We start from the raw sequence: 26,996 nt of genomic DNA, 5'->3' as shown, positions 1-26,996 counted from the left end.
GAGATGTCATCAATTTAACCTTATAAAGCCTAGCTTATGGCAAATTTCTAAGACCTCTAAAATACTTCAAATATATCAAAAGATGTCTGACAAAAATATCGCTACTACATACCTTCTCTCATCTCACTGATAATGAAGACTTTTCACACACGTAAAAATTTTCAGATTGTGGTACATGTGCCTTTATGTTCTGAAATCTTAATTTGCTGTTGAAAAACCTTTGAAATAAATTATTTGGGGAAGTGGTATGGAACTGTAAAGCGGTCGAAGAGCGTCTTGCGGTTCCTCGAAAACAATCGCACAACTTAGAACTTTCCTTAACCGATCAGATTCACGCATTCAACAGCCCCGTAGTATAAATTCTTTTAATCAATTAAATATTACGACTTTAAGTGTTACTGAATGTTTATTTGTACTCTCTCAATTATCATGCATTACACTGCATTATATAATTTGTTCCCCACTATAAAAACTATCATTGAAATACCATCTCAGTATGACATATTATATTTAAGCAGTCTGTTATACAGTTTAAAGTTCTTATTGATTACACTACAAGCCATCAAATTTCTTACCTAAATATGCATATTTTTGCTCTATGTGGGCCTCTGAACAAAATTTAAGTATGTTTTCTGTTTCCCCCACCCCTTTTTTTTTACTAAAGGTTCAATAAACAGAAGTCGCTTCACATTGTCACCTCAATTCAGAAGATGATTTCACTTTTAACATCACTTTTAATCCTTCAACATTAATCCAAGTAAATGCTAAAAAAATGTATTGGAGTGAAAAGTTGGTATTTGTTCATTCTCAATATCACATTTCAGTGCCTCATATTCAATATGTGTGACATTATTTCAGAGAAAATAAAAAAGGATGTATTCACAGAACAGAACACAGGAGACTCGGTAAAGCCTTGTGTGTTTCCCCCGTGTGTTGTAAAGCTGGGCTCCAGACAGAAGGAAGTTGAAGTCGAGGAGTGTTTAGAGATGCAATACCTGGCCTTGCGCTGGGCGTCGATCTCGTCTCCTCCAGGTGTGGGGTTGAGGGTGGCATTGAGCTCTGCATGCTCATCATGTTGCTGCAGGTAGAAGGCCTTCAGAGGGTTCATGGTCCAATCAAACAGAGGGTCGTAAAGCAACACCTGCACAAAAAATATAAAAGCAGCATTAATTTACTGACAAATGACACCTGTCCGGTACGAGATGTGAAGAATTAATTTATGTTTACCTCAACAATGGTCAACAGGGCTTCCTGAGAACTCCTCATAACTTCCATTGTTTTCTCACAACATCTGCATGATATAATAATAGAAACAATCACTTTGTTTCACAGAAACCTAAGTAAATTATGTCACAAAACATCTGAAATCCCACATTTCAGTAACCTGTTACACAAAGCTAAACGAACAAACTTGGAGTTTCAGGGTAGGTTTTGGTGTTGCCAAAACCAAAGAAATTCAACTTTTTCAGGATTTGATTCAGTTACCTAAACTGCGCACCTGAAAACGTTACACCTGTAGCAAACAGCCAATCACACAGACCATGGAGAGTGTCAGTTTGACTCATTTGCACCTTGGGTTAAAGTGTTAATATTCAATAATTTTACGGATTTCACCGAACTGCCTCTATCAAAGGAGAACAACACTGGAACTAAATTTAAGCAGGATAATGACACTAACATTGCAAGACTGACGCTGTTACTGAACACTGAACTAAATTGAGTTATAATATAATGGAGACTCTCCTGTACAACTACTAAAGTTGAATTTGTTTTATAATTGATGAATTTTATAACGATATTGCATACAACACTATATTGCATAAAGTGCTTTATAAACATGATTTTACTTCTCACAACAGACTCAAAATGTACTTTTCTCTTGAAGATGTGTCTGTGAAAATAAATCTGCATTGTTTATCCTTTTGATCTTTCATTAAAAAAAAATCTTAAAATTCTAATCCATCACTGAAGTAAAACAATTGAAAATAGGAAAAGAATCTCATGATGTTTTTCTTCAATACATGTTTGCCACAATTATGCATCACAAGAAGTAAAACCAAACAATAAAGTTCTCGTATGCAGAACAAGATTGTTGAGCTTCACAAAATAGAAAGTGACTGAGACAAAATAATTGAAAATACATCAGGGAAATAATTAAGGGATTTCAAAGATGGGTTAGGGATAGTGAAACTAAAAACAAGATGGGTTAGGTGAACACATGGATAAAAAAGTACCCCGTGTGTACAATGAAATATACTCTTGAATATTTGATGGTCTTATTATTTCTGCTGGAGGTCCTGGACATCTTCTTTACATCTTCTTTTTCTTCCGCATTTTATTCAATGTTAAAAGCTTGGGGTGTTGATAACAGTTAATAGCTAAGAATTTTGTGAATTTTTTAAACAAAAGATCAAAAGGATAAACAATGCAGATATATTTTCACAGACACCTTTGCTCATATTTACCAAGTGTGCAAATATTAGTGGTGGCCACTGTATATATATAATAGGCTCAATAGGCTCTAGGCTCAAAAAGATTACATCAAAACTTGTTAACATTAGGTAATACATTGTGAGCTAACATGAACTAACAATGCAAGACTATATTTTTATTATCCAACAACCTAACAAGATTAATAGAGTGCAATACATGCAGTGTTCATTGTTCATTCACGTTAAGGAATACATTAACTAATGTTATCAAATGACACCTTATTGTAAAGTGATACAGTACATATTTCTATTAATTTAAATCAAAAGTCAAATATTATTTCATGTTAAAATATAACTGATTATGTGTAATGCATTACGGATATAATATATAATAAATAACTCATATGAATTATATATATTAAAATAACAACCAGCACAAGCTGGGAAATTTTCTTTCACTATGAACTGCTTTTCAGTTTCTTACCCAGAATAACCAGAGCAGGTTAGCCGTGTAGTGTAAGACAGTTAAGAACCTATGATTTAGTTTTTCCATGTGTAGCCAATGAAAAGGGCTTTGAGAAATCGGCTAGAGGGGTATGAAGAAATGAGTATGACTTGAGTATGAAAAAAACCAAGGGTCGCCTACTGAAGACTGACCTCCTGAAGACGCCCTCCACCCCTGTGATGCCCATCCCATCCACAATGTCTCGAGACAGTCTGAAGGGAACCGTCTCAGGGGTGGGCAAGATTTTGCCCTGCTCGAACGCAACACCTGTGTGGAAAAACGATGAAGGCGAAAATGAAAACATGAAGACAGCAAAGATGTTCTGCAGCCGTACTTTTCTGCGTACACATACCAAGGTCTATGTGGACCAGTTCTGCGGTCTGTTCATCAATAAGAATGTTCTGAATGTGCCGATCGCCCAGGCCAACGATGTAACCAACTGTCAGAAATAAAAAAATGCCATAAAATAATACTGTTACAAGTGAAAATCTGAGGCCAAATGCAGCACTTTTCTGTCCCACAGAAATGGCACATGGCATAATATGGCTAAATTTAAAATGGTCAAAAATGCAATTATGTGTGTAAGTGTGTGTACCAATAGAAGAGGTGGCCACACTGCGGGTGTATGCTAGCCGTCTCTCCAGCCACACCGCAGGGTCCAGAAAGCGCTCCATGCAGAAGTATCTGAATACTGGCCGGAAGTTCTGACACACCTCAGTGAAAGCCTGGAGTTTGTCATCAAATTCCAGCCGTTGAGCTTCCTACATCGTTGCAACGAGAACAGAATGCTTCATAAATAATCTTTTTGTGGAGACAATCTCTAGAAGGAAAAACAATGCATTAAGAGCAAAAGGGCGAAAAGTACTAATAAGTAGATAACAGAAAAATTAATCTTTCAGCTTTAAATCAGTTCTACAGAAGACAATCAGCTAATTAATTTATTTGAACATTTGCATAAATTCAGTCTTGTACTCTTATGTTTAGGACTATTAATAGTATAATGACTGTAAAAATGAACGAGACAATTAAACTCAATACCATCATTTTCTTACGACAGGACATATTGGGCCAGTCCTGAGGGCGGAAGCGTTTGTGAGCCCCCTTCTGTGGGTCGACCAGAAACTCTCCAATGGGCACGGTGCCAGAGCACCACTCCAAAACACCACTGCGCTGGGAAAACGGCACCACCTTTTGTAAACACACAGAGCAATGCTGATGAAGTCAAGTTTACAGTACGTATACTATAGCTAAAAAAAAAAAAAATGTACACTGGGCATTTGACCTAATAAGCAGACATACATTACCAACACCAATAACTAGTAGTATTAAACAATTAAAATGGATGTAGTAGAATAGTGTATTAATGGTGTCTTTACTTTGTAACGGCGGATGTTGAGTTTCCTTTTACGAGTTTCTGCGTTGCGCTGCAGCAGCGTGGAGCACATGTGAAAGACCTGCTGCATGACCGCGTCCTGCCTCAGATCGTCCTGACCCTGTGTCACAACACACAAATTCACTTCAGATTTGAGCATTAAAGACTGACCAACAAACCATACATTTTAAAAAAAGTCAGCAAAAAGCACAATTCTGAAAAAGCGATGCGTGCTCTTTTTAAAACCAGACCTTCACTAGCTGTCTCCTGCTCTTGCCATCTGAACCCACACAATCGATTATCTTGGGTAGGTTGACGCCTCCAGCCAAGTGAAAGTGAGGTTTGAAAGACCTGACAGTCACGAGGTCTTCATATCTGCCTGATGGATCCACCTGAAAGAAATGCCAACATATACAACCAGCTTAAGTAATCAAGTGTACAGTTTCTCTAACAAAAAAGAGAAACTCGCTAACATTTATCACCTTGATGTCCATAGTGGGAATGATGACATCATCAAGGTCCTTGATTTGCATGATGGGTTGTTCAGGTGGAATAGGTATGGCTTCTGCACAGAACAGAATCATTTAACAGTATATCAGTCAGTCATAACAGTCATTCTGTTCCACTTTTTTAAACGACTCACATTGCAAAGCACAATAAACACTGATAGAAAACATAAAACAATAACCGGTGATTTTATCCAAATGAACTTAACATACAAGTATTTCAAATTCAGTGATTAAAAAACAGATCTTAAAAAAAAAAAGTTAAATTATTAGTCCACTACAGGATACTATATATTTGATTTATTTGATGCGTTATGCAAAAAAAACTAAGAAAAAATTATTATTATTACACATACAGTTGTGTGAAAGTGTTTTTTTACATTTTAATGTTTCAGATCATCAAACTAATTTAAATATTAATTGAAGATAACACACCATGCAGTTGTTAAATGAACTTTTTTAAAAAAGGGAAAACAAAATCCCAACCCACTTGGCCCTGTGTGAAAAAGTGCTTGCTCCCTAAACCCTGAATAACTGGTTGGGCCACTTTAGCAGCAACAACCGCGATCAAGCGTTTTCGATACCTTGTTGTCTGTTACAGCTGTAAAGTCTACATTTTCTTGAGCCATTCAGAGGTGGACTTGCTGGTGTGTTTTGGATCGTTGTCCTGCTGCAGAACTCAAGTTCGTTTCAGCTTGAGGTCATGAACAGATGGCTGAACACTGTCTTTCAGGATTTTTAGTAGACAGCAAAATTCATGGTTCTATTTATCACAGCAAGTTTTTCAGGTCCTGAAGTATCAAAACAGCCCCAGACCATCACACTACCACCACCATACTTTACTGTTGTTACAATGTTCTTTTTCTGAAAAGCTGTGAGACACACCTTCCAAAAAGTTCAACTTTGGTCTCATCGGTCCAATATTTTCTCATCGGCCCAATATTTTTTCTTGGGGATCATCAAGATGTTTTCTGGCAAAACCGAATGAGCCTTTATGTTCTTTTTGCTCAGCTGAGGTTTTTGTCTTGGAACTCTACCATGCAGCCCATTTTCAGATGTTGTTGTGGGGTCTTTTGTGACCTCTTGGATGAATCGTTGCTGCGCTCTTGGGGTAATTTTGGTAAGCCGGCCACTCCTAGGAAGGCTATTCCATATTCTTACCATTTGTGGATAATGGCTCTCACTGTGGTTCGCTAGAGTCCCAAAGCTTTAGAAATGGCTTTATAACCATTTCCAGACTAATAGATATTAATTAATTTCTTTCTCATTTCTTCCTGAATTTCTTGGGATCTCAACATGATCTCATCACACCTTTTGAGGATTTTTTGGTCTATGCCAATTTGTCAGGCACAACTGCATATTGTGTTTACTTGTGTTATCTTTGATTAATAATTGATTTTGCTTGATGATCTGAAATATTAAAATGTGACAAAGAAAAATGCTGAGGTGGGTAGCAAAGACTAACATAATGTTTAAATATTTACTCACGTATGTCTACACTTTCAACACTTTCAATTATATTGTGAGAGAAAGAGCTACCAGAATATAATTTTGGTTTTACAGTCATATGGGTCTGAGACAGCTCAAAATCAACATACAACATTCATATTAGTTATCAATAAACACTGGATTTGTTGATTTATAGATTAAAAATAGCGTGAAACCAAGTTTTTATAGTGCAAAAAAGGATACTCCACCCCAAAACAAAAATGCTGTCATTAACTATGTTTTTCCTCTGAACACAATTAAAGATATTTTAAATGAAAATAAGGAGACTTGTGACTATCCCATTGACTGCCAAGTCAATGCCACTGTCAAGACACAGAAGACACGCTGAATATTGTACGTAGGGCATTCAGAGGATATTCTCTAAAATGGAGCTATGGTGATGTGAAGAGACACAGAGGAGATGAATTATTGAAGTTTTTTTTTTCTTTGCATACAAAAAGTATTCTCATCACTTCATAAAATTCTAATGGAACCACTGATGACAAATGGACTGTTCTGACAATGGGTTTCATATTTTACTGGATCCTTGACAGTGGTATTAACTTGGCAGTCAATGGGACAGTCACAAGCCCCCTGGTTTTCATCTAAAATATCTCAAATTCAGACAACTGAAGATTTTACAGGTTTGGAATGATATGGGGATAGATGATTAATGAGAAAATGTGTATTTTAGAGGTGGAGTAAGCCTTAAATTCACATACAGAGCTGACAGAAAACAACTATAATCATTTGTACTCACTCTTTTCAGTTTTATGGCGACTGGCGTCCATATATGCCAAAGTAATATAGGCATTGCAAAGCATCTCAATGTCTTGAACCATCTTGGCTCTCTTTTTACGAACCTCATCAATAATCTTACGAGCGACATTAGCCCGTTCCTATATGCCAACACATTTAAAAAAGGTTTTAAAGACACACCACTGTAAAATGTCTTAATTTCTACATAGCATTTAGACATCATCACTAGAAAAAACTCAAGATCGGTGCAGAAATGATTTCTCATAACAGAGGTTTAGTTGTAAATGACTATTACAAATATTAATCGGTGCTGTCAAATGATTAATCGTGATATATCACATCCAAAACAAAAGTTCTTGTTTACATAACGTGTGTGTGTGTGTACTGGGTATACTTTATGTATATTGTATGCATTATTATGTATATATAAATACAAACGCATGCACGTAAATATTTACATATTCAATATATTATATAAATTCTATGAATATAAATATGTACTAGGGATGCTCCAAATGGCATTTTTTGCTTCCGATACTGATTCCGATTCCTGACATTCAGTATTGGCTAACACCGAATACCGATCCGATACTAAAGTAAAATTTTGTGCAGAATTACCAAATTGACTGTATGCATCCCTATGACTAACTATGTTACAATGACGTTTCGTACAGATTCAGTTTTTGGTTTTGAAATGAGAGTTTTTAAATGTTGATAGCGATGACCGCTTAGCGCCACTCTAACCTGAGACAGGCAGCAGAAATGCAGCTCAGACACTGTTTGCCTATCATCTTGTGGAGCAGCGTGCAGTGATGATAATTATATTGGTAAAGGGTCAGTTAATTTTAATATTTTAGCATTTTAAATTGTCATTATTTAACAAATTTAACATTTACTATAACTCAACTGATAACAGGAATTATAAGTCAGATCGGGCTAATGCATGTAAATATTTTCTAAATATATGCTGTATATGTGCGTATTTATATCTACATAATAAATATGCACAATACACACGTTTATGTAAACAAAAACCTATTTTTGATGCGATTAATTAATAGTTTAACAGAGTTTTGAGTTCTCATACCAGGTCCAGAGGTGAAGGTTGGCGTGCAGTGCTCTTGGACAAACGGCTGCGAGAAAAACTCTCATCCTTGTTGGCGTTGACCAGTGCCAAGATGATGAATAGAGTGTGATGGGGGTGGTCAAGAGAAGCCTGACAGATCAGCTGATGGCAGAACACATTTCAGATGTGAGTGTACATTTTGAGGTTAACCGTAAGGCTAAAATACTGAATAAAAAAAAAAGGAGATGAACGTTACGTCATTTAAAACGTGATGGAATCCCACGTCCTGTGAGGTCATGGAGCTGGCCACTTTGGTGCCCATTCTAGCCGCTAACTGATACATCAGGGGCAGGAACTTATATGATGGGATTTTCTTTACGCCACGCTAATATAAACGAACAAATTACAACACAGAATTGAAGGGTGAGTCTATTTAGAGGGGCATTAGTCTCAGCCCACCTAAAATATGTGATTATGTATTTTCTCTTAAACTACTTTCTCTTAAAAGAAATCCAAATTTTATTTGTTATTATTTTTGTAAACATTTTAATATTTAACTGAAGACATTAATGGTATAACATCTCTTATTTTTACATCTCTCAATCATCATTGAATTATTTTTTTCATACGATTAAGAGTTAAAACATCTTCTTACCAAAACATATTATTAGGAGATACAGAGTGATATTTAAATGCATTTTATATAAATTGACTGTTGCACAATTATAATACTCTGACTGATTTAAATGATAAGCTATTAGAATTTTTTGTCCATGTTAATATTAGCAACTGCATTCATTTCAGATTTTGTTCGCTTTGTGTTTTTTTCCTCCTTGAGTCACTTAAGTCTGATGAATCAAATATGCTACTCAAAATCTAAAGTTTCAATAAATTAAAATTTTCTGATTATTATTTCATATGTCAGGTTTTTACGGGCAAAAGACGGAAGATGTTGTTATACCTTCATCATATCATTTACGGTTCTGACGTCAGCATTCTCCAGCCAGAGGGAGGCCAGTCTGAAGACCCAGGTGTCATGTTCCTCTCCCAGTTCCAGGCACTGAATGTAGTTCTCCACAGCTTTGAGGAGGAAGCGGTTGCGGTCTGCATTAAGGTTAGCCAGTGCCTTGACATCGAGCTCTAGTTCCCTCTGAACTTTCACTGTGTATCTGCACAATAACAATCAAAACAAATTTTTCACAATATATTATATATACACCATGTATATTGTATAGTCTTCGTAATCTGTAAAGATTCCTTTTACGCTGACCTGTTGTTGCCGACCTTCTTCTCCCGCATCAGGCCAACTTCCTCCTTGGCCTTTTCCAGAAGAGCGTGCTTGTTCTCAAACTCGGATGACTTCATGTAGTTTTCGATGCTCTGGTACTGCGCATCAGAGAAACGGGCAAGCGAAAAGAAAGCCGGGGTCTTCTGGCTTTGAAGTTTAGTGTTTGAATCTCCACTGTGGTTCTCAATGACCTCCACAGCCTGTTCAACAACAACAGATCATTAAACCAAACACAAAGAACATGACCGTGCCTTTGATTATAGGGCAGCATTTTTACTATGAAAAATCGTGATTGTGATAGATATGACTGTTTTAATTTTTATCGTTCATATTTTGGCCCTCTTAACTAAGATATTTTGATATATCTTTGTTTTTGATAAGTAATATGCTTTGCGAAGAACGTCATTTGGACAACTTTAAATCGACTTTCTCAATATTTCCATTTTTCTTGCACCCTTAGATTCCAGATTTTTAAATAGTTGTATCTTGGCCAAATGTTGTCAGTTTCTAACAAACCATACATCAGCGTAAAGCTTATTTGTTCGGCTTATAATGATAAATCTCGATTTTAAAAAAATTACACTCATGACTCATGGCTTTTGTGGTCCATGGTCACATATAACTATTAAGGATCCCTTAAATCTTTACTTTTAGGAACCACATCAATTATTTATGCAGCGGTACACAGTTATGATGATATATTTGACTGAAATCAATTTATTTCTTTGTATGACGCCTTGCAGAATATGTGAGCGCTTTACCCTCTCCAGATATTTCTCCAGTATGACAGCAGGGCTCTCCAGACAGGATTCAGCTAGCCAGTTTCCACACAGTCTCAAGCACTCTGAATACACCGGCACCACAGCAGGATTCACACACACCTGCTCACACACAGAGCTATTCAGTAGATACACAAGAAATTGGAACATCTGGCATTATCTACACCTGTGAAATGGACTGTGAATGCCACCTTAACCACACTTCAACTCACAAGATCCTCTAGTTTATGGATCATCTGTTTGAGTAGTCTCAAAGCCAGCCCTTGCTCCTTCTTCACCCAGAACACCTGTGCCTCCTCCAGCTGCCAGGCCCATGAGCCGCTGCCGCCGCCACCACCACCACCTACCGGGCTGTGACGCTTCATGTGGAAAACGGCGCGCTCTGCCAGCTAGAAGAACATATGCAGAAAATAAATGTCTTTGCATTATATAACCAAAAAAAGGGTTTTATTTCATGACATATACCACAAAAATCTCTTTCAAGCTAAATAAGTTTATAAGGTATTAAAGCAGTCATAAAATGGGAAATAAGAATGCCCTTGATATTTACACCTATAAGAGGTTTTTCTGCAATAAAAACATTCTGTTTTATATAAGTTTTATAGGCTAAAGGTAACAATGATGATGTTCCTCTCGTTACTTCATTGTAGATGCAATACATGTTAAAGGTATAGTTCACCCAAAAATGAAAATATGATGTTTATTTGCTTACCCCCAGGGTTATCCAAAATGAAGGTGACTTTGTTTCTTCAGTAAAACACAAACTGTTGCAGTCTGTCATTGTTTTGCGTCTTAGGACATCAATCTATCGCCACAAGCCGCAGGGTTCAGTTTGGTTTTGGATTTTATAAGGCATTGCATAATATGACTGACAGTCTGCAACAGTTTGAGTTAAAAATCTTTGTTTGTGTTCTGCTGAAGAAACAAAGTCAACCTACATCTTGGATACCTTGGGGGTAAGCAGATAAACATTACAATTTTTAGCATTTTTGTCAACTATGCATTTAAGAAATGCATATTCCATTAATGCAAGATGTGTCATTTTATAAGTGATGTTACAATCGTAAATTAATCACTCTTTGCAAAACAGTCTGAATTAGTTCAAATCAGTTTGAATGATTCAGTTCCTGCATGTACTGAATCATCTGAAGCAGTTGTGTCTGTGAATGATTACACAAAAAACTCTGCAGATTTATTTTTGGTAGTGTCTGATAAACCAAACATAGCTGTATATGCCATTCTACAAAGGAAATGGCATGCAATTTATATTGCAGATACAGATGGGCTCAAGCATATACTACTATTACAGCAATAGCCATCTCGAGCATGAAAGTTGTAATGCCCCTTAAAATTAAAAAATGAAATTAAAGAGCAACATAGAGAGACCTGTGTGTTGCCCGCAGAACGAGCCAGCTTGCACAGCTCCATCAGGTGGGAGGAATAGGCAGAGATCAGGTAGTTCTTCTTTTCTGGATCAGTCTCTGAGGAAATCAATGTTTCTTGAATGGAGGAGCGCAGGGCTAGGATGGGCTCGACCAGACTGAAATCACTGTCGGTTAAGAGATCTGAGTGCTGCTGCCACTTCCTGTACACTTTATTTAGGCTGGAATCGGTTACAGGCCTGTCAAATAGAAAAATAATATTAATAATGCGTAGGTCTACGGTATTACAAAAATGTATTGTGTCTTGTTCTCTTGTTTTAAGAACATCAGCTTAGTAAAACTAATTTTAAAGTTTTCTGATGTCTACATAATAGCTATTCGTTAATATTTCCATAGATTTTAATGACAGTAGCAAGGTTGGCTCAGAACCAGTGTTTTTTTCTTTTAGTAAAACTTACAACTTATATACTATTATTAATATATTAATTAGATTTAATTTTAAAGTTTTAGTACTTTTTTACGTTATTTTCGTTATTAATTAGGTTTTTTCTATATGACTATAGTATTTATTAAGTTTTATTTCGTTATTTAGATTTATTTAGTTATTTTTGTACTTTAAACTAAACAAATGTGAGAATGTTGCCTTACAACCAGCTGAAATATAATAAGCACACTTTTCATGCCATTAAACTAGCATCCACCCTGAGCTGTGCCACCAGAACACACAAATATTTTGTGTTGAATTGACTATATCAGTAAGAATAACGCTGTTTCTACCACAAATAGCAGGGGCAATTCTAAACAGCAAAGAAATGACCTAGACATAATACAGAAACATTCACAATAACACTTTTAATTCCTTACTGTACATTTCTTAAGACTTTAGTTAGGAAATAGAGCTTTTGCTTTTATGATTCGAAAATTAAAACGTGGAATATGACCTGGAGAAAAGCTCCTCGACGCTCTGAAGTTCACTAATTCTCTGCAGGTTGCAGAGAGACGGATAGAGCGAAGACACAGCCTCCAGACTACCACGACACAACTCCTCAACCTCACGGCCTCTGACAAAACACAAACGCATAAAATGTTTTATCGGTCAATGTTTTTATCATTCGTTACCTGGGAGGAAAAAAATATATTGATAATGTTCCTCTTTCTTTATAATTACAGTTGTGGGGTGAACTTCTTGCATTCTCATATAATAAGAAAAATGATTACAAAGTTAAAGTTACTGTTTTTGGTATGAACAAGCCTTGATATAGGTATGAGAAGTCTAGTTACCGGCGTAGTCGAGGGTTTGCTCAAAGAGGGAAAATTCTTTGTCTCTCAAAGCATGAATGGCATTGAACAAGGACTCGTTGATGCCAGGCTTCAACTTCTCATTTCTGAAAATTCAAATAACAATTAGATTTTCTAATCTCACATTTTTATATTTAATTATACATTTTTAGTGACAGATTAGACTATATATATACCACAGAATAAAAGGTACGATAAAATCTGACTGACAGGTTTCTACCATAACCCTAACGCAAACCTCTTCTAATGTATAATAATGGTTAAAGAGTGCAAATAAAAAAAAAGTCCCACCTCTCAGGCAGGTCAGAGTCCCACTGTGTGTTTCTCCAGGCTGCCTGAAAGCGTAGCTCTCGAAGTTCAGGACCCCACTCGACCCCTTCTTTCTCCAGCCCATGAAGATACGTGTTTAGAATACTACACAAACCAAAGTTCTGCAGCCCCTGAGAAAGACACAAAGCAATCGCTGTTGACCACAAATTTTAATTGCAATTATTCTCATACTTTTGGAAAAAAATGTACCTGTACTATGCCGGTCTGCCGTGTGACCTCTGGAAGGTTGGAGTGGAGGTCGTATGAAACTAATGCCTTGTCCCACATGGCTTCATGTTCATATGTTCGAATTCTGGAGACCACAAAAAAGAAAAAAAAAAAAAAAAAAACATTGTCACATTGTCATGTCACAGGCATCAACTTCTGAGATCTGTAATTGTTAGGCTGTAAGTTATAACATTTTGTTAAAAAACTAAATATTATAAACTAATATAACTAAAATACTAAACTACAGAAATCACTCATAATAAGGCCAGGAATGTGTATTAAAGTAAATAGGGTCAACACTGCTTTATGTCGACTTAATCATCATTCATTAATCAAGAGTGAAAAAAATAATAATAATTTGGGTTTATGAAGTTGCTTGTAAATATGATTTTGTGTGAAGATGAAAAATTTAAATTAGGCTGTTTCACACTCACTTTCTAAGCATCCTGGGTGTTTGTGACGTTCTTCTTTTAGAGAAAATCAAATTGGAGGTCCGATATAGTATACTTTTATTTTGGGTGTTGATGTCCTTAAAAATATATATCTGTGGTATAAGTAACAAAATCCTCAATATGCCTTTACAGCTCCTTACTCAGGAGCTCTGTCAAAAACGGGTCGATTTTGGCCTAATTACTATTCATGATCCTCTCTTCTGATTGGCCTGTTTTTGGATGCATGACTAGGCCAATGAATTGTAACTGGGAAGTCTCACCTAGTCAGTGGACTGATTAACTTGCCTCCTCCACATCCATACAGGCTGTCAGGTTCTCCAATGCATCTGTACACTTCAATCAGAAGATCCTGACACAGGAAAATAAACCATGTACCGTGTAGTATTTTACTGTGTTATGATCAATGAAGCAGAGTGTCTTAGCACTCTAAGTAGAGTGTAAGTAGAACATAGAGTGAAAACTGCAGTGAAGAGCAGAGAAATGTAACAAGAAATGATAGTAAGGAGTGTGCCTTGCAATGTGCTTTAAGAGAAAAAGCTAAATGGCGGTTGCTCCATTCCACTTGCATGCTCTGATTCCCATCACCCACCTGAAGACTGATGTCAGAGTCTTCTAAACTCTTTTCATTCAAACTGCTGATGGACATTGTCTGGCTGCTCTCCTCAAACATAATCCGTCTCGACACACGAGACTGTGACCTGAGACAAACACATGCAACTGGTCACCACAAGGCTCTTCAAAACAACTAATGTATCTAGAGTACAGAGCGCTATGATTATGATTACAGTACAAGTTAAGTTGACACATGGCATACAAACAATACACATGGTCTAACAATAAGAAGAGAGTCACTGACAGTACCTTCTGCTTTGCTCCATGTTGGATCTGATCTTGTCCACATAGATCTCAGAGTACAGGAGAGCAGTGAAATGTGCAGAACACATCTGAGCGGCTCCAGCCACCTCCAGATAATTTAGATCCAGCCAAAAATTTGAATCACACACCGTCCCATATTCTTTACTTTAAAAAACAAAACGTCAAATTTTAATCCAAAATTACTGCAGTATACAATCAGTGAAAATGAAACAACGTGTTTTAACTTTTTAAACCAGATATCATTACAATTGATCAACAAAGTAAACTGAAAAGATACACAAGTTTTGTCATCGCTCCAATCAGCAACATTCATCTTATTTATTTTGCCATTGAGTTTAATAAATAATGTCAAACAGTGTATTCAGTACATACATCACACCAGTGTTACTGTAATTAAATTACTTATTCACTGAAAAAGTAAAGTAAGGGATTACTGTTACTGGGTACATTAATTACAGTTACTTATAAAGTACTTGTGTTACATACAGTAAATCATTTCAACATTTCTAAAACCATTATTGAATTTAAAATTTACAGTCTAAAAATAAATTTCAATGCAGTGTCTTTAACCCTTTGTGCGCTGGCATTCACTTTCAGTTTTACCTGATTCAGAGAAACCATATAGATATGTCTATAAACATGAGAAATATGTCTATAGAAAGTGTCTACTTTTAAATTAACAAATTAAATCGAAGAACTAATATTATCTGATTATGTAATCCATCTGAATACTTGAAGTGTCTACTTTAAAATAAATTTAAATCGAAAACAAATATTGTATGAAAAGCGAGGTCTGTCTGAAAATCTACTTTTAAATAAACAAAATTAAATAAAAAATTGTTATTATATAAATTATTATCCAATAATGTAATCTACATGAAAGCAAGGTAGTCTTTCTGAAAGCTTAGCGTCTACTTTTACATAAATTAATTCAAATCAACAATCTAATCGAAAATAATGGAGGTGTCTTTCCCATATCTGAGCTCATGCAGTCACCTGTACGCAAACGCCCTCACCTACATACAAAAATTTGATAAATAATAATAATCAAGATAAATCTCATTTTCATTGTTTTCACTGTTATTCTTATTTTTACATAATATGGATTTAGATATGATAATATGGATTTAGATAATATGGAAAAGCATTAAAATGCAAAGACAGTGACACATCGCATCTTGTGTGTGACTGACAAGACCGTGTGACGCACACGTTTTTGCATTCGAATGTGGATTTTTATTTTAACTTCAATTAATAAAACTTGTCCAACCTTCCAGGTTCCACTGGACGGCTCTGCTGCCTGAGATAGTCTATGACTGCCAGCATGCTGCGGAGTGAGGTTTTGTCTATCTGGCTCTGGTGGTTGCCAACATCAGTACTGTTCCCTGTTAAAACAGAGAAAAAAAACATTCTCTTGTAAGCAATGAAAATGACAATAGCATTGAAACAGCTTTTATCATATATTTCTGTACCTGAATCAGAGAGCATAGGGGTGGTGGGGCGGCTGGTGGGTGTGGAGGGTCTACGGCACTGACTGAAGAAACTCTGGATGTGTGTGGATAACATCTGCCTCCAGGAACCATCCACATCTCCCAAAAGAACATCATGAACAAAGAGTGGCAGCATCCTCTGACAAAAGTCTGTTTTTACCTACAGCAGTAATAGAGCAGTTTGTCTTTGTGTTGCATTTGCATTGAGACTTTGGGTGAGACAAATACTCATGTGTTAAACAGACCCTCAAAATACAGCATGGCCACTATTTTATCAGTGTACCTCACATAAAGGTCTGGTAAGAAGCAGAGCCTCATTTTGGACACCTCCACTGTCTAGCAGGGCCATACACAGGTTCTTTAACCAGTCCTTGTGTCCACCAGGTTGCACTAACCAAAGTTCAGCATTGTCCAGCCTATGTCTGGACTCTGAGGTCACTTCCATACTCACGATGGTCTCCTGTATAAAAAGAGTTCACAAACATTTAAGCATGCAGTTGGAATCAAAAGTGTCCATTAAAAAGATTTTGTGAAAGACTCGCCCGTTTCTTGGTAGAGCGAAAGGGGTTTAAGTATGCCAGCAAAGGGTCCCTTTTGCTTTTATACATTTCCCCAAATTCAATCCCACACTGTGTAGCCAAGATGTCTTTTAAACAGATGCCAGCAGCCTGACGCACCTCAATACTGAAATAAAAACAGATAAGATAATTATAGTCTAACTGGAGCACTTATATTCATAATTTATGCTATTAGAAAGCAAAGTCTAGAGATAAGGACAGAGTGAAAGTGTATGATCTGATAGTCAAGGTGTAATGAAGTACCTGTGATGTGTTAGGGCATTGTCCATGCAGTTCAGGATGATGAAGATCCACTGAAAAGGAACGTCAGGGAACAAATCGGCCGCTCTAGCATACAGCTGGTCTTTCCCATGGTGCAAGGCAATGGATGACAAATCAACTGGCCCAAGTTCTCCTAGGCACCGGCCAGCAGCCTCTTAAGAGTAAATGATAAAAACAAAATGGTGAAATAATAAAAGACAGGATAAACTGCTTATTTCATACATCACATCAAAACTTCAACAAAGTATAAAGTAGTTGCTGCGCTCTCAGAATCGAAAATGGTCTTGATATTTCATTAAACATTAACATAAAAAACTGCACTTGTAATGCTATTTTATTTTTTTATATCGCACGTCAATGCTGAAAAACACTTACTCAAGATGTCTCCTCCACCAGGATGATTAGCTGCGATTTTGCAAAGCTGAAGAAGGTTAAGGACCAGCTTAACCAAAATACAGCTGGCGGGATCAGCTAAACAAACACAAAGCATTAGGACATTTAACGATTAGCATTAGCACATTTAAATGTGCTCACTGAAGTGATTCTCACCAGGGCATTCTTTCAAGAGCTGTCCTATCTGCTGTTTATGGCTGTGAAGTTGCCTTTGTAGATCTTTCAAGCCCTCCAAACGGGCCAAGGGCAAAGAATCACAAGATGTAACAGACAGAAAATGGTCAATTTCCTGCAATAGAAAACAAAAATTTAAGGGAAAAGTAGAATTGTCTTATATCACCTGTGTCATTTGATCATGAAACTACTAATTACTTCAAACTCAATCCTCAACTTCAACCTCTAACACTAGCTTGCTCTGCTCTTTTTCTCTATTACATTACTTTTTTTATTTATTACATCAAAAAAATTGTTACATGTACTGTGTGAGGCTATGTAAGAATTGTCTTTTTATTTATTATATAATAAATTTAAAAAACACTGCTACATGTACTGTGTTAGGCTATTTAAGAAGAGTCATAGAACTTGCATATTGCTCTTTTGTTTATCTTGATTGCTTCCATTTTTAACATTTGTAAGTGGTTTTGGATAAATGACTAAATGTAAAATGTAAAAAATGCGAGTCCACAAAGCAATTCCGAAAAGACTACAATATTGACCTGTCTGAGAGTGAAGGCCCCTGAGCTGTATTTGAGAGCGTGTTGGGCGGCTCTCAGCTCTTTAAAGTGCGCTCGGTCAGGAAAAGGCTCCAATAGGGGTATGGAATTTCTCAACATGCTGTCCTCTGGGTTTTCAATGACCAGGAACTTTAGTAGACTGAGAACCTGAAAGCATACGATGTTTTATAATTCCCTGCTAAATAATAAATCAAATCACACACGTAAATAGAGTGTTAGTAAATACATTTGCATTATATTTATTAGTATTCTGTTTAAAATGAACTAACATTGTTAATAGCACGACTGACTTTAAATCAGCACTACAAACCAATTTAGCATTCCTGACTTAAAACCTTAAAATCAAAAAAATAATAAAGAAATAAAATAAAAAATTAAAACGAAAAATAAAAATAAATGAAATAGAAGTATAAAATCATTAAGTATTTTATATTACATTTTTACGTGTACTATATTTCTTGTAACAAGTTCATTAAATATTTACATTTTTTAAACCATTTTTTTAAAGGACTAATTCCAGAGAAAATATGTATATACAATAGACATTAACGAGGCAGAAAAATATGAAAAATTAAAATATTAAAGAATAAATATTTAAACTATTTCCTTTAACTATAATGCCCAGCCCTGTAAACACATATAATTAGGCTATATGGTTCCTGACTGCCCACTAACCAAAATGGTCCTAATCATTAAACATATGAAAGGTTATTCAGCAATAACGTCTGTTATTTATACTGTTATACTGTATTATTGTATATTCAGAAATCAATTAAAGATCATTCTCTATATTCCTGGAGCAGTGTGAGTCCATCAGTCATTGTATTTCTGCATTTTTGCCAAAATAATCAAATGAAACAACATACACTTTCTCACCTGCTGAGATATGGCAGACTGTTCAGTGACCTGTGCTGTGAGAGTACCCACAATAACCTGCAAGTGGCTCTCCAGAGCATCATCACAGTACTGAACGGCCTTCTGACAGACCAGCGATAACAAATCACAACACAAGGAGAGACTCCGAGCGGACACCTCATCCTGCTGACATGACCTACAGCGGAAAATCAGACCTCATTAAACCGTTTCCCAATTATTTTTGATGTCATTAACATCACAAAAAGCATCCTGTGAATTCATTGCACATACACAGTGGTAGCCAAAACTAGAAATTATTTCAGTTATTTCTACATTTTGCTGTAGTGTGTCAGTATGAAATATCGTTTTACATTTCCAAACATTAATTTTGCCATCAATTGCAATAAACCAGTGAGATTTTTGTTTGTGATTTGTTCATCATCCAGTCTGTCTGGAATGACATGAAGACTAAGATGGACTAAATCCAGAAGAACTGTGGAGAACTACATCTTCAAGAAACCTACTTGCAAAGCTACAATGCTGTGAAAAGTTTTAGGAATTAAAAATGTAAAACAAAGGATGCTTTCGAAAACGATTGCTTTTCTTTCTCAATTAACTTCTATTAACTAAACTGAATCAACATTCAATTGGTGTTGCACTCTTCAGCAGCTTTGCTGAAGCATCTTGGAGATGATGTTCTCCACTGTTCCTCTGGATTTAGTCTATCTCAGTTTATTCTGTTTCTTCATGTCATGCCAGACAGAGTGGATGATGATGAGAACAGATGTGTTCAGCGAACAAAAATCTCACTGCATCATTAAAATGGCACAAGAAATGTTTGGAAATGTAAACTAATTTCCTATTGACATACTACAGTCAAGTAACCGATTTGTTAACTGGAGAACATACTATATATAATCATTTTTCCCACCACTTTATAACCTTAAGACAGCTCTAATTACGTGTGCGCACAGACCTGCTGTTGATGTGGTGAATGAGCGTATAGATGATATCACGCAGCACAAACGCCCAGGCTCCACCCAGACCGTCCTTCACCTCTTTAAGCAGCAGGCTCACAAATAGGTGGTACATCATCAGTATGCGGTGCCTTTCGTAGCCGTTGGTGGTCTCAGCAGCCTTCTCACAGATCGCTATGAGAATCCTCTGAATGGACATCTGAAACATACAAAACACACGCAGGAGTTTTAAAAAGAAATAAGCGGACGCTCAGTTAAAAAAAGGAATATGCAAGTGAGTCGCTCACGGGTGTCTTGGACAGGATGGCGACCAGAGACTTGTGACTGGCACTGTGGCATTTGCTCAGGTAGTCCAGTGTGGCTTTGATCACATATGAGTTGAAAAACGGTGGGTTTGGAGCAGGATCCAACTCTCTGGTTAAAAAAATAAAGCATGTTTGATTCCTGATGATTCATACAGGTTTCCTAGGACGAAAACTGAAATAGCAAGATATTATGACCAGAGACCAGAGTGAAATGAAAATGAACACTTTGCTATGTCCATGGTGAGAGCCAGGTTTAGTTATTTAAGACAGCATACAGCCAATCTCTATCAACTGATAGATTTTTCATTCAGATACATGCCACAATCCAAAGCAAAATGTACTTCCATTGCATCAAGACTTTAAAACATTGGCATTTAAACTTCAACCCAAAGTACAATTAACTGGTGATTGTACTATTAATATTAATCAGAACAGTATGATTCGTAATTTTGTCACCTGCATAGCAAACTCAATCACAAATATAGAAAAAAATGCAATTTTGTGAAATTTTTATTTACATCTTTTTTTAAATATCATTTTACCTATGAAGCTGGAAGCTGAATTTTCTGCATCATTACACCAGTCTTCAGTGTCACATGATTCTTCAGAAATAATTCTAATGCCGATTTATAATTAATGTTGAAAACATTGTTGCTGCTCGGACCTGTGATACTTTTTTCAGGATTCTTTAATAAATAAAAAGCACGGTATAACAAAAAGCAAAGTCTCTGAGAACCTGACGCATTGCGCTTGTGGGCTTCAGGAAGGCTGCGGTTCTGGAAAACGATGGCACTGGAGAATAAATGCTTCCTTGTGGTTTCCCACCTAACTCTTGACATTAATTCATAATTTTTTTGGAGTTAAAATATGTCTTTTCTCCTACACCTGTTTTTTTCTGACCCAATGGTCAATCCTTAACTAATTCTATTATTGCATTACTATTGCATCCTTCTCGTGAGCATTTAATAATTTTTAACTTTTAGCTAGTTTGAGTTCAATCTCTTTCTTGGCTCATTTTATCTGGTAAAAGAATAATCGAAACTATAAGCAGTATTTGACTTTCAGGCTTACTGGACAATTGCATATCACTTATATATGATTAAATACAAAATCAATAGTAGTTTTTAAGACTGATGTGGTTTGGGAATGACAAAATGTTCTTAAACATGAAACACTGACCTGAATTTCAACTGCATAATAATTCGGATTGCAGTTTAATTATTTCCTGATATGTATATGGCATTACAATATACCCGGTAAATTTCTGCAGGTCTCCTCTAGCTGCTGATGCTCCTTCTGCGGTCTCATGCAGTGTCATTAACAGCTCCACCACAATGTCAGCCAGGTTGTTGCAAATCAAACTGTCAATTTGCTGAAAGGAATTGTAGAACACATTTATATATGTCTATAAATAATCATTGTAACAAATTTTAACTACATCTACAAAAGGTATAAGCCAGTTTAAGTGTAGATCAGCCACTGTACTAATAATGAGTTATCTGTATCCTCACTTGTTTTCCCAGGCAGTTGCTGTTTTTCAGTATATCATACACCCTGTGAGCCTTCTCTCTCTGCTGGGCCACATGGGTGTCTTGCCCAGCGAGGGCAAAGTGGGGCAGGATGTTGACCATGAGCTTGGGAAAGCAATTAGCCAGCAGCTGCTTCAAGTCCTGATCCAGGTGAGTGCCAATGGATTTAACCTCCTCAAAATCATTCAGGAAGACCAGGTGTGGGATCAGCACATGGTAGGACGACCTGAAATAAATCATTAATCAAATAAATCAAATAAATCTGATGTGATAAAAGTGATAACACACCGTTTAACTGACATTAAATTAATAGGCTTCTTATACTATATATGTACTATATTATTAATTTTGATTTGCCGTAGTGACTAGGTGTAAACAAAAACATCCCAGTAGTATATACCTGTAAAACTCTTCCAGACTGCAGTAGTCCAGCAATGTGTAGGGGAAGGACTGGAGTGTGTAACTTGCATCGGACTGTTTTTGATTCAGCCACTCAGCCACTAGATAATACAGGTGGGAATTAATTAAACTCTTATAGTCCCTGTATCCAAGTGACTGGGAAACACCTCTCAGCACCTGCAGGGTCCACCACAGAAAAAGGTCTTAATTTCTCTTTAAAGAGAGTATAGTACATGTGAACAACGTTGAGCGTTGAAGATCGTAACATATCTTGACCTTTTTGATTAGCTGCTCATCGATGCTGTTCTCCTTGTAGGACTGAACCAGTGCAAACAGGGCTTGCTTCTCACACACAGGACTGCAGGACATCACCATCGAGACACTTTTGAGCAAAACTGCCCGTCGATTAAAGGTCACGTCGGGTAAGTCTTCTGAAGGACAGTTTTTCTGTAGAACAGCAAAATATATCAAATAAAATCAACAGACCAAAAATATACATGTTTCAGTTTAAATTTGATGCATTTAGTATTTCTGTGTGATTTTACCTACTGACTGTTTATTTGAATAATTACTTGGAAAAACATATTTACTTTTAAATTAAGAAACTGATGGCTCCTTGACATTTAACAACTTTACAACAACATTAACAGATGCACACAATTTGTTTTATTTAATATGCATGTAAAATGTAACATAAAAAAGGCACTGTTTAAAAGCATATTTGTTTTTGTGTTTGGTATTAATGCAAAAGAATGCTGAAAATTCATATATATCATATGATAACAACACTATTTTTTATTTGATGAGTTATGCAATTTCACCTATTTATAAGAATATATTTTAATATCAATATTTGATTCACATTCTTCAAGCCATCAAAAGTTGTCAACGATATAACAGTCAAAAGTAATTAAAACAAACAAAATTCATAGCAAATCAACTGACACCATATTTCTGTTTGATTACAATTTTGATTTCTGATTAATATAAAGTGGTAAAAAATCTCTGTGTCTAGTTATAAATACGTTCATATTTAATTTGTCAAACTGGAGTGTTATTTTTATTGGGGTACTGACAACATAAAATGCTGATAACTATTTAACGTAATCTTTAATAAAAAAATCATTATTAGGGATTACATGCAAATCAATATACTGCTGATGAAATAGATGCCGATTTTAAAATCGATAAATTATGTGGGCATAAAAATCTTTCACAATGATGACAAAGAATGCAAGTTGAAAAAATTGGGGTAATGCCTGCATATTAAGCATAATGACTGTTATACAAAGTCTTATCCAAAAATGAAAAAAAGATATTTTAAAGATTCTTCTAAACCAAACAGTTGCTGGTAGCCACTGACTTCAATAGTATTTTTTTTATACTATAAGAGTCAGTGGCTACTGACATTCTTTCAAATATCGTGTTGTGTTCAAAGTAAAATAAAAAAAAAAAAAATTATACAGGACGGGAGTGACGGGATTGTGGTTTTTGGTTGAACTGTCAATGAACTCTCTTAGTCTGAAGACATTCAAATGAAAGTAAAGTTTTACCTGCCCCCTAATTCCTTCCTGAGCTTTGAGGTAAATATTCTCAAAGGCAGTTTGCTGATTCTTTAAAGGAAGCATCCTTTTCCCTCTGCCATCCAGTCCTTTTTTTAGGAACAAGCTAGAATGTAAAAGGTAATGTGAATAGAAGTGTTTTAAGTGAATTCGGCTAAATTAGCTTTTAAAGAAAAGGGAATTCAGTAGCTGACAGCTAACCTCTCCACGGACAGTGCTGCTAACATACACACATGATGATGGGCATCTGCTAAATGAGAGGAGAGAATCACAGACACTGGTAGCTCCTCCTCCCGCAGTGCTAGCTCCGCCCACTTACAGCATGGGTCCACCTTATAAAAAATGAATAATGACGTAACTGACTTCCATTTAAAATAGCACTGTTAGAAGAGCAAATTACTAATGTACAGTACTATTTGTTTTCTACTACCGTACTAAGATAAACATTATACTGTACTTACCTCCAGCAAAGCCAGTAAACATTGCCTTAGTGCCACTCTCACAGTTGAAGTAGATTTGCCAGATTTACCTAAGATACTGTACGGAGAAAGTGAATATGAAGAAATCTCTTTTAGTCGTGCCTAACAATGCCCACTAGCAGTTATACATTTACTGTAAACCACAGCTTCTTCAGGCTTATTGGTTTAATATACCACAGTACTACCATAGCACATCACATCCTCTGTAGCTTACCAGAATCCTGATATGACTTTGAGCAGAGCTCCTTTGATATTTGCCATCTCGTCTTCCTGCTCGCTCACAGTGCGGCCCAGACAGTGGACGGATGGCAGAAGTGAGCACAGGATGGCAGCACACACCTCCTGATCTTGCCGATATAGAGAACAAACATCTCTGTGTGGAAAACCAAAAGACAGAACAACGGCTGGAACGGTTACATTCTGACATCCAATATGTAGATAAGTCTGTCATCTGAACAGATTTGGAGAAATTTAGCATTTAACATTTATTACAGACACTGTTATAACACAAAGACGTGCACCAACGATCAAACAGGATTTCCTTCTCACGCAAAACTCAACATAAGTGTGATTTGGAAGCTTTGCGTAGTGTCTAAAACGCCGTCTATACACCTCAGACACCAATTCATAGCCTTTTATTATAGCAGCTATCTTGTGATCATCAGATTCCTCTAAAGACAACGAAACATATGTTTCCTGTGCCTTACCAGTTATTACGCACTGCAGAAACAATGACCAGACGTTTTCAAGCCACTTCAAAGAAGCAGCAACTTTCTCAAAATGGCAAAAGTATTTTTCAATGTCCTTTTCACAAAAAGGTTGAACCATCGTCTGGTTTCGGCTCACTTCAAACTCACTAGAGGTAGCGGCATCCACTTTAACGCTCAACTTTTATTCAGTTTGTTTCAGGGCAAACTGATGACCAATTTCCTACTTCTGTAACTTTAATTTGGCACTTCCTAATTGAATTTGTTCATCTGTAAGTTCCAAATCTCGAATAGCGTTTACCGAAGTGTCATCAACCTCCACGACAATGGCATTCTCTAAAACACACAACTCCTCCAAGCATTCTTTTAAGACATTCTGCACTGTCTCCTTTAAAGTCTTATAACTGGGAGCTATTTCAATTTCATAAGATTTGCAATAACAGATCTTTTGCGCACAATAAGAGCAATTCCGTGGTCAGATACTCCCAAAAAATATCCACAACAGATGCCATTTCCTATACACGTTTTCAAAATAACACATTTGCAAATACTTTAACCATTAAATCATTCAAACAAAAGACTCACCTGCCAAACAGAGATTAAGCAAAATTTGGCTGCTGTACGAAATTAAGCTACCACAGGTGCTACGAATAGAGAATTTAAGTTTAAGTGAAATTTAAGTGATGCTATGCAATGCTAATTTTCAGCATAAAGGTTTTATTATATATAATCAATCACAATCAAATATTGCATATTTATTCTCTAACTGCAAGTTTTTCTTAAAAAAAAAAGATTTCTTATCATCTATATTTTCCTACTTCTATTTTTTATTTTAAAAAATTAAAAATCTTGCTATGTGTATTGCATTAGGTTAAATGTGTCTTCTTTTCATAGTGCTTGCATGTTGTTGTTCTTTTGTTGGTTTTGATTGCTTCTGTCAAGTGCAATCGTTGTCCTTTGCAAGTGGCTTTGGATAAAAGCATCTGCTAAATGACTAAATGAAAACGTATATATATATATATATATATATATATATATATATATATATATATATATATATATATATATATATATATATAAAATACTGAACATAAGGGAAATTGATGTATCCTTACGCCAGATGCTTTAGAAGAGTATCAAATTCTTCAGGATCCAGAGATGTGATTTCTGCTGGAAGTGTCTTCAGCAGTGAAAGATACTACACAAGTGAAGAATGATAAAGACTTTAGATGCATTAGATCATCTTAAGATGTGATGGTATGGACCAAGATGCAGACCGTTAAATTTATGTTCTTGACTGTAGCCAGTGTTTCAATTACTTGAGAATCAGTGCATTAAAGAACATAATCACCATGTGGAGGTGAAGAATCTGAGAGACGTCTATGAGGTCCAACAGTTTGAGTAGTTTGCGTTGGATGTCCAGAGGTTTGAAGGAGAATCCACCGTTGAGTTCTGAAGATGCACATAGTGACAGGAAACCAAGCACAGACAGGAAGGCTAAGTCTTGTCTGGATAAATGTTCCTCAGCTAATGCACTCTTGGTCCCTATGATCAAAAACAATGAAAAATGTGATTTCAACTGCTAAAGAACATTAAATCACAACATCAATCCCTGCTTATAAGTTTGCTGATCTCTCTGAGCACCTGTTGTGTACTTTGAATCAGCAGCTTCTTCGTTCGACTGGTGAGGTTTGAAAGTGCTGTGGTGTGTCCCATCTCCATCTTCAAACAGATCAATCTCCTCCTGATTGTTCATTTGGGTTCTGCTCATATCCATATCTTCATCCATTGGGTCATTTACCATGACTGAGTTGTCCTTTTTACTCGAGCTGCTTAACTGCAAATGCAAACGGCAAGTTTTAAATGAGTGTCAATCAGCAACATAAATAACAGTTTGGTTGTAAAATGTCGGTATCACGAAAGAAACTATGGTTAAAAGCATTTGCATATTTAAAGGTGTTAAAGTGTTTCATTTCAAACTAAAAT

The 26,996-nt window shown here is 36.2% G+C and overlaps 1 protein-coding gene across 3 annotated transcripts in view; it reads right to left on the bottom strand.

The window, feature by feature from the left end:
- atm (ATM serine/threonine kinase) overlaps positions 1-26,996 on the bottom strand; it is a 45,357-nt gene that overhangs the window by 1,053 nt on the left and 17,308 nt on the right. The window contains exons 16-61 of one of the 3 annotated variants that reach the window (XM_043259308.1): positions 26,655-26,847; positions 26,362-26,555; positions 26,126-26,208; positions 24,518-24,676; positions 24,286-24,361; positions 24,026-24,156; positions 23,816-23,930; positions 22,539-22,709; positions 22,264-22,439; positions 21,846-22,089; positions 21,588-21,706; positions 20,317-20,443; positions 20,029-20,228; positions 19,074-19,248; positions 18,180-18,344; positions 17,620-17,752; positions 17,446-17,541; positions 17,053-17,224; positions 16,774-16,915; positions 16,515-16,691; positions 16,214-16,391; positions 16,012-16,126; positions 14,727-14,885; positions 14,455-14,563; positions 14,126-14,214; positions 13,396-13,498; positions 13,168-13,316; positions 12,858-12,962; positions 12,519-12,638; positions 11,582-11,816; positions 10,408-10,584; positions 10,178-10,297; positions 9,399-9,616; positions 9,090-9,297; positions 8,385-8,513; positions 8,150-8,290; positions 7,064-7,202; positions 4,792-4,874; positions 4,561-4,701; positions 4,314-4,430; positions 3,976-4,125; positions 3,533-3,698; positions 3,290-3,376; positions 3,090-3,204; positions 1,228-1,291; positions 996-1,141 (exon numbers count right to left, since the gene is read on the bottom strand). In XM_043259308.1, the coding sequence (XP_043115243.1) occupies positions 996-1,141; positions 1,228-1,291; positions 3,090-3,204; positions 3,290-3,376; positions 3,533-3,698; positions 3,976-4,125; positions 4,314-4,430; positions 4,561-4,701; positions 4,792-4,874; positions 7,064-7,202; positions 8,150-8,290; positions 8,385-8,513; positions 9,090-9,297; positions 9,399-9,616; positions 10,178-10,297; positions 10,408-10,584; positions 11,582-11,816; positions 12,519-12,638; positions 12,858-12,962; positions 13,168-13,316; positions 13,396-13,498; positions 14,126-14,214; positions 14,455-14,563; positions 14,727-14,885; positions 16,012-16,126; positions 16,214-16,391; positions 16,515-16,691; positions 16,774-16,915; positions 17,053-17,224; positions 17,446-17,541; positions 17,620-17,752; positions 18,180-18,344; positions 19,074-19,248; positions 20,029-20,228; positions 20,317-20,443; positions 21,588-21,706; positions 21,846-22,089; positions 22,264-22,439; positions 22,539-22,709; positions 23,816-23,930; positions 24,026-24,156; positions 24,286-24,361; positions 24,518-24,676; positions 26,126-26,208; positions 26,362-26,555; positions 26,655-26,847 (6,611 nt within the window). Of the gene's footprint in view, positions 1-995; positions 1,142-1,227; positions 1,292-3,089; positions 3,205-3,289; positions 3,377-3,532; positions 3,699-3,975; positions 4,126-4,313; positions 4,431-4,560; positions 4,702-4,791; positions 4,875-7,063; positions 7,203-8,149; positions 8,291-8,384; positions 8,514-9,089; positions 9,298-9,398; positions 9,617-10,177; positions 10,298-10,407; positions 10,585-11,581; positions 11,817-12,518; positions 12,642-12,857; positions 12,963-13,167; positions 13,317-13,395; positions 13,499-14,125; positions 14,215-14,454; positions 14,564-14,726; positions 14,886-16,011; positions 16,127-16,213; positions 16,392-16,514; positions 16,692-16,773; positions 16,916-17,052; positions 17,225-17,445; positions 17,542-17,619; positions 17,753-18,179; positions 18,345-19,073; positions 19,249-20,028; positions 20,229-20,316; positions 20,444-21,587; positions 21,707-21,845; positions 22,090-22,263; positions 22,440-22,538; positions 22,710-23,815; positions 23,931-24,025; positions 24,157-24,285; positions 24,362-24,517; positions 24,677-26,125; positions 26,209-26,361; positions 26,556-26,654; positions 26,848-26,996 lie in introns of those variants that run through there. The other 2 variants (XM_043259307.1, XR_006252688.1) reach the window with 2 other exon arrangements.

The sequence above is a fragment of the Puntigrus tetrazona genome, chromosome 15 (genome assembly GCF_018831695.1).
Source record: "Puntigrus tetrazona isolate hp1 chromosome 15, ASM1883169v1, whole genome shotgun sequence".
Classification (NCBI taxonomy): Eukaryota; Metazoa; Chordata; class Actinopteri; order Cypriniformes; family Cyprinidae; genus Puntigrus; species Puntigrus tetrazona.
This window is presented reverse-complemented; position numbering and strand designations above follow the sequence as displayed.